At 27.8% G+C, this 8,564-nt stretch overlaps 1 protein-coding gene across 1 annotated transcript; it reads left to right on the top strand.

The window, feature by feature from the left end:
* Window positions 1–240: 240 nt before the first annotated feature.
* On the top strand, window positions 241–855 carry LOC129968218 (uncharacterized). Its single transcript, XM_056082072.1, has one exon. It carries the CDS (start codon window positions 241–243, stop codon window positions 853–855), a length of 615 nt encoding a protein of 204 aa, XP_055938047.1.
* Window positions 856–8,564: the final 7,709 nt, after the last annotated feature.

The following is an 8,564-nucleotide window of genomic DNA, read 5'->3' as shown; positions in this document are numbered from 1 at the left end:
GATGTACAGATTAGAAGGTTAACAGCATATAATGTTGGCTGAAAATTGGATTTTCAATCAACAAATCAATGAACCAGAAGAAAGTACGACGAAAAACAAGTTTGATGGATTTCTGCGCATGACTCAATATGTTTTGACATTTCAACAAAACTTTCAGTAAACATCTAAATATTGCAGATTCGCTTGCTTAAACCCAGTTTGATTCCTCCATGAATAGGTTGCATACAAAACAAATGTGTAATGGCATCCATCAAGGACAATAATAATGGCAACCCAACCACATCGCACATAGACATTGTGAAAATTGTTGTAATTGGCGAACCAAGATGTGGAAAAACAAGCTTTATCCGCGCATTTTATGATCACAATGATCCAGGGGATATATATTCTGACAATTGTGTTACAGTGTACCCATGCGAATTCGTGATTAAAAACGAACACAGAAGAGCTGCAATATTTGAAATTCCAAGTGATATGAACTTTCCTAAAGAACAAAGAATGCCACATTATGAGAATGCGAATGTTATCGTGTTTATGTATGCGATTGACGCTTCAGCGAGTCTCGAAATGTTATATGAAAAGTGGCTGCCAGAAGCAGCTGATATTATCAAATCGAACGTAATACCTGTCGCCCTGGTGGGAACCAAGAAAGATCTCCAAGAAGACCAACAAGTAATTGAACGTCTATCTCTTCAGAATAAAAAACCTGTTTCATATTGGGAAGGTAGGGAATTTTATGGAAAACTCCGTAGTTCCTTCAATGGAGTTGTTTTCATGGAATGTTCAGGTAATGATTTTGAGGAAGTTCATGATGTATTCGATCTCATTTTCGAATACTCTCTGAATGGAGAATGAAATGAGCAAAAAGTCATTATCTCTAAGATTTAAGTTACGTAAATATACAATTTAAAGTCATTTCTCTTACAAAATTTCATAATCCACTTACATAGTGAATTTGTCCGAGAATATTATTTCAGACGTTTAGTATTATTTTAGTGGAACTAGAAGAATTAAAAAGCAAATAATTATTTCATTGATTCTTATTACGTATAACAAAAAAGAGGGAATTTAACAATTATAGGGAACTGTTTAAGATTTACCACACAATTCTGTATTTTAAAGACGATAGAATATTGTTGTTCAAAAAGAGCAATTTTATTTTTAATGTTTTAAAATTTTGTTAATTTTTCTTCAACCTTACTTTTTTATATTCTTTTTAAGGCTTTTAACAACTTGCTTCTTATTGTCGTGAGTTTGATTTATGTTTGAGAATGTGTTTTCAAAATTTGTTTTACTTATTTTCTGGAAGATTGGAAAATATTCCTTTTAAATCGTTTTATGAAGCTTTTTTGTAAATATTGTCTTTGCAATTTGAGTATGCTATAATTGTTAGATTCCATAATTTGAATTTAAAATTACTTTTATTATTAAGTTTCATAAAATAAATGATGTTATGCTGTTGTGAAAGATGTCTGTTCATTTAATTTACCATAATCTTATCAAAATTCAACATTACTTTTTAATCATGTAAGCACTTCTTATTATTTGCATTTACAAGACTTGATATCTATTTGAAAAAAAATATTTTTAATCTGCAATATTGCTGACTCAAAATCTGCAAAAAGAATTCTTTTTCTCCAAAAATTGAGTTACATTATAGAAATGCATCATTGAAAAATTCGTTTTTGAAGAATTATTATTTTGGATGATTTTTATTTTCTAAATGTGCGACATAAATTGGGAAATTGTTCTTTTGCATTGTTGGATACACGGCGTTCGTTTAAATTTGAATATTAAAATTAAAACATTAATAAGTTGGAAAAGTAATGGAGCGCTAATAACTCAATATTGGCATTTTTAAAGTGATTAAATTATCAAAAAATGTGTATTGCAATTCATAATTAAAAATGATAACAACTATAATAATTTTGGTTCAACTAACATTCTTCTCATTCAAGTACATTTTATCCTTTAACCAGTGGATTCAACACCGTTGAAAATTTCAATGTCCTTGACCTTTCACTTCTCTATTATTTCAAGGAGGTCGCTCATTCTACAGAATTGCACTAACCAAGGAATCGAGAGAATTCAGAATTGTGCATATCTCATAAAGGTGAAATAAAATAATGATGCACATAAGTATGAATTGCATTGACTGTATACGACATTTAGCTGATATTTCGTAGGAATATGGCAGTATATCATTCGTGGCTTATTTGCGATTTCGAATGTAAAAGTAACTTTTTATTAAAAGATCATATTTGGAGAATTGCATTTCTTTATTTCTAAATTTCCAGAGTCGTTTGACTTATCTTTATTTTGTAGCTAGCAGATTACAATTTGATAAATAAAGCGACTCGTTTTTCGATTCGAACATAACTTACTATGCACTTCCTCCATACTATTATCTAATTCGATTCAAGAATTATTCATTGCTTTTTATTCAAATTTTTATACCTTAACAAGGATTGATCGAAGAAATATATGATGTTATATATAACATCATGATGCATGTTATATATAACATTATGAGGCATTTTATATAAGTTATAATAAAATGCATATGAATTATATATGATAAAGGAGAGCTTCAAGTAAATAGGCACGCAAAATATTTAACATTTTACTTCATTATTTCGAGCATTTGACAATTTAGGAAATAGTACACTGAAAGAATATAAAAATTGCATGCACTATAATAAAAGAAGTCGTCATCCAAAGCGTAATAAGTTTGTGTCTACTTTACATCCGATAATAATTTTTTTTAAGTAGCGATATTATTTATAGATAGTGAAAACTAAATTTAAAAAAATGCTAGTTTTGAGTTGCGTAACAGAAAAAGTAATCCAAAGTATAGCAGTCCCTTATTTTGAAAAGATATTGTTTACATAGTTTTCTCAAAGATTCAGCTGTATTATTAAACTTCATTTTGGATCGAAATTTCATTATTAAATATCTATTAAAGAAAATTGTCTTTATTACCTCTTTCAGAATTTTATTTTGACAAATTCGTTTACTGATGAATTATGAAAGTTTTTGTAAAATTGAATTATATTGATTATATTTTAAGTTTTAATGTCTATTCATCAAATTAACACTTTTTAAACATCACCATAGTAATTTTTATATTAAAATATTGAAAATAAAACCAATTACTTGCCTAAAATTTTTAAAATATGTTTCACATACATTATAAATTAATTGAATCTATTTCATTAATAATTATGTAGTATTAATGAATTGCATCTACTCATTATATTCTTACATATAGTAAAGTTAATTTTTAGGTCGTAAAATTTAGAATCTATGATAATTGCATTTGCAATATTTACAAGTGCCGTATAAGTTGTTAATCACTGAGAGCAGAATTATTATCCCTCAATACGAAATAGGTCGGTATTTTAAATTGCATTGGTTTACCTTTTGAGCTGTCGCACTCCTGTAGAGAATTTAACTTGCCATTTGTAAGATGCAATGTCTCGGATGTTGCCTTTTCCATCGGACTAGAAAAAATTAAGAACATTATTAAAATTAAGAACACCGCATCTAATAGCCTAAGCATTGATCTAAGCCGGATATTAATATAATTACAAAAAGTGGAAGAGTTGTCAAATTATGGCAAGAAATGAATTTGGTGACATAATTCTTGCACAAAAGTTCAACTTGTAATGACGAATATATTAAACAAAAACATATTAGAAAATAGCGGCTTCGCTAAAAACTTTTTGAAGTCCTATGTCAAGTGTGACTAGCCATTGGATTTGATGGCCAGTCAGCAAGGATTTGCATTTTTGATACTAAATAAAAGGATGGATGGAAGGTTTTTACATTCTTATTGGACAATGATTATTATAAAAACCATATAATAGAACAAAACTCAAAAAGTTTTAGAAATTATAACAAACCTAAAACTTTTTTGAGATTTCTAGGCACTATACATAAATATGCATATTAACCCCTTTGTTTACAATGACGCGTCTGACTCGTGCATCGAATTATTAAATTTTTAAATTTTAAATCCGCAATTAAATCGAAGCATTAAGTAATTTAAATTCCAAAAATCACTTAGAAGCGATTCAATATATCAAATATCTTTTATATTAATTATATGAATTAAAATAATAATGAATGTCTAAATAGGATGTGTCATCGAATTAGGGAGTTATGTAAATTCCTATGCTAAGAAGTTAATGCATCTCTTTATTTTTCGAAACAATTGTTTATATACTTTTCGCAATGGATTTAAACCTTAAATCTCGCTTGGTGTTGGGGAACCATCATCTCACTAAAACACCGAATAAAGTTACAATTAAATGGAATATTTTTAAAGTGTAAAAAAAAAAATGTTTTCATTTGAAATAGAATATTTTAAAATAGGAAATTATAAAGAAATAGAATTTTTTTTAATTCTGCGAACGTTTTCATTATTATGTTCATTTTAATAATGAAATGCTCTCTCTGAACCATCGATCGCAAAAGAAATAGTAGAAACATCTCCACAATTCAAATTTTACGAATTCGAAATTGAGAAATCTGTTCTTGCATATTATGAGTGACGAATATACTAGATATATCCACAAATGGAAAACACTGCTTGAATGTAAAATAGGCTTTGAACAATGCAGTGAAAGACGTGAAGGTGGGTTCACACGAAGCTAAGAGTTGCGTGCAATTGTTGTCTCTCTGCTGTTGTCCCTGTATTGTCCCCGTGTGAACAGTTGAGACAACGTCGATGGGACAATGGCTAATAGTTGTCCACAGGACAACCATTTGTCATTGTCTCGTTGCAGTCACGTGGTTTTCCTGCAGCAGGCGTGACCTTCTATTGCGCGCAATAGTTGGCTTCGTGTGAACCCACCTTGACAGTGGCAGGAAGTTTTAATGTGTAATAAAAAAAATTGTGAAAGTACATAATCTTAACCTACATGTGAGATTCGTTACTATGACAATACTATGCATTTGCCGCGTATGAATTTGATGCAGATACAATATTTGATAAAACTTTTTACATGTATATTTGGAAAATATTCTTATATGTATATTTAATTTAATCTCCAACATTATGAATATTTACTGTATATTCATGCTGTTGCATGAATATATTTATAAAAGAGAAAAAGACTTCAAAAAATATAAATACGTAATCAATATAGTTCAATTTTTAGATAAAAAGTAATGAAACTTCTGTTAATTGCTTCTTTATGATTCTTTTGTCAAATCTTAAATGCATCAAGTAAAAAATCCAAATATTATACTTTATTAACTATTAATTTACTCAAAATTAAGTTAAAAGTTAATGCATGCTCATCAGAATGGCATGTGTAGTCACAAACATCTATGGCTACTTTGGATAAGATGACACTGGGAATAGGTATCAAATGGCGATTGAAAATGACGCTTTTTTGAAATTTCAAATACGAATATTTTTGTATGAAAAGTAAAAATAAATTATAATGAATTATTAAAGTAAAAATAAATAAATTATAATAAAAATAATTATAAATTATAAAAATAAAATAATTAAAAGTAATAATAATATAATTATTATCATTTTAATATATATAAATATTAAAAAGAAAAATAATTATAAATTTATGTAATCCTATTTACATAAAGAAAAACATATATTATTTTATGCCCAGATATTACACATTTCTACTGAGATATGCGCTTTGGAAAATAACTGTATTATTTTTATATTTTATGTGTTTCTTATAAATTGAATCCACGCATAGTAGAAAGAAAAAAAAACCATTTACCAAGCTATGTTGCTATGTTAGAGTTTGGGAAAAAGAAAGAGAAATTTCCAAAATGGGTTTTTTTATTCTTTACATATAGGATGAATTCATCAAATCGAACCAAAAACTTATACGTAAGAACGGGAAAAATGTCTATTAATCAGATAGGGAGTATAGAGAAAGATCTAACCAATTTCATAAAATTCTTGGTGAGAACAATTCTGTAAGTTTTTAACTGATGTATGCAACCTGGAATTAAAATAAATGTAAGTATTTATAATTTAGAAATTTTATAATATTAAAATATTTATATATTTAGAAAAATATTTATTTGCAAAATTATGAGATAGAATTGAAAAACGGATAAGCAAAAGACTATGACAATTCTAATAAAATGGAATTAAAAGGCAATAAATATTACTAAAGAGAAAATTACTAAACATATGCTAAAAATTAAACTATATTATTATTATGGTTTAAATGGTAATGGTCTTATTATAGTAAAATTATATATTGTATTAATCATAATTTCTTTACGCTTCTGCATTTCTGCCCTGGCCATTAGATTTTTAGTAAAAAGTTTTTCCTTCAGTTATGCTTATTTTCCTGCTCTTATTTTCCCTAATAAAAAGAATTTGCACAAAATCTTATTTTAATGATTTTTATATTTTATGTTGCTAATATATTTCATAATACATTAACAATCACAACACCTTATAAACATTTCTTTTATCTTATATCAGATGGCGACACTCGTGCAGAATCGAAATATAGTTAAAAATCAATTGATTTTTTTAGTAGTTAAATTGTAAAAGTCTCAAAATAGTGAAATGTTAACTTTATACACTTACAAAACATTGCATTTTTAGCACATCAGATATTGAGCTGAAAATATATTATAAGATTCCAATTTTACAAACATAAAACATATTATGCATTACTTGAAAGCATGTAGAATCAAAAGTTAAGTTCTCATAATGAAGAATTTCTAGTATCCCATATTAAATATTTTCTTTCTTTATATTGCGATTGGTTGATAATACACAAGCACAATTATTTTAATGATTAATTAAATAAACTAAGATAACTTGAAAAAAAACTTTTACTTCAACACTCCAAACACTTATTGCCGGATACAAAATTAACCATTCTAATTAGAAATTTCATTTAAGGAAATTGCAGGAAAGAGTTAACTGTTTACTCAATTAAAGTAACAAAGGTACTGGCTCAGCAGTAGCTCAGGATTTCTAATTACGCCCATTGATACGTTGTGCCCCGATGATTTTAAATCTAAATTAGCATTTTCCTCATTTCATGAAGGTAAGACGGCTTTAAGAAATGGCTCTCTCCAAATTAAAGGGCTTACGAAAACTGAAACAAACTTTCTCCTGCGAAAGTTGCATCGCTTTTAACCCATGATAAAGCACCGTTTTACACGCAATGTGTGGAAAAAGCTCTCTGAATTTATCTTAATATTTTAAGTAAATTCTGTTGAAGTAATGGCATTTTTTTTATCTTCCGTTTGGGGAAAGTATTAAATAATAAAATGATTTTTTTCTTTACTGTTACATTCTAAAGATAGAGATAGATTTGAAATTTTAAGTAGAAAACCCATTCAGAAATTTAGTTTCTGTTATTTTCTAGTTTAAGTACAGGGTGATTCATAAAAAAGTAAAATGTGTCAATGAATTATATATCAAGAATAATGTAAAATACATGTAACAGAATTGTGTGGGATTATTTTAAGTTTTGTTAGAGACAGTCGGAGATGTTCTATGTGTGACCACTTAGAAGGGGTCATATACTTCCTTTCTGGACACTGCAGATTTTCTAATTGAAATTTCTTTTCCGAATTGTGATTAAAAATACCATCTCACAACAGTTTCGGATTCCGTTTTGCTAAATTGAAGAACACAAATTGCCTTTTCCACTGCAGATGACGCCATTTTGACTGACAAGTCACATGACACATAATCTACTGCCTATATAACTTATGTCAAGGGCGAGACAAAAACTAAAAGACTACATTTCCTTTATGATTCATTAAGGTGGTTCGTGTCTTTGACTCCTATTGTTTTCAAGCATCTGAAAAGTGTATACTTCGTTATGGATAGCCTTGTATATAATCACAACTTACCCATACCAAAAACCACTATACACATTTTTTAGTAATAGAATCACAAATAAAAAATAAATACCGTAATTAGCAATGAGTATAAATAAATGGATGGAAAACAAAAATTGATAAATTTAAATTATAAATAATGAATAGAAGAAGATAGTTAGAGGCGAACTAAATCAATTGATGGTTATCTGTGAATTGATGAACTTTAAAAATAAATATTAAAATAAAAATAAATATTCTTAATTAAGGGCGAAAGTAAATCAGTTGTTGGTAACAGAAAATCAATGAACGTTATCAATAAATTGATTGATTGGTTACAATTTGAAACAAGTCTACTGTTGTAAAGGTAATTTTTTCATCTTTTGTTTGGAGAAAACAATAAAGAATGAAATTAGTTCTTTGTTACTATATTCTGAAGATTAAGTTGATTTGAAATTTTAGATTGAAAACCCATTCAAAAATTTCGTTCTAGTTATCCTCTAGTTCAAGCCTCTATGCACAAGCCAAAAGTCCGTATACCCAAGATTTTAAAAATAAATTCACAAATAAAAATAAATGAATATATATCAGTTGAACTGAAAACCAAAATTGATGAATTTAAATAATACATTCTAAATAGAAGCAAATACCTATAATCAGCGGCGAACTTACATCAATTGATAGATAATGGGTAATTGATGAATTTTAATAATAAATATATA

This window comes from Argiope bruennichi, chromosome 5 (assembly GCF_947563725.1).
Source record: "Argiope bruennichi chromosome 5, qqArgBrue1.1, whole genome shotgun sequence".
NCBI lineage: Eukaryota > Metazoa > Arthropoda > Arachnida > Araneae > Araneidae > Argiope > Argiope bruennichi.
The sequence above is the reverse complement of the archived record's forward strand: the minus strand, read 5'-3'. Positions and strand labels throughout refer to the sequence as shown.

Bases quoted from the DNA above. Each gene is read 5' to 3' on its own strand.
- LOC129968218 (XM_056082072.1), top strand. From the start codon at position 241: ATGGCATCCATCAAGGACAATAATAATGGCAACCCAACCACATCGCAC.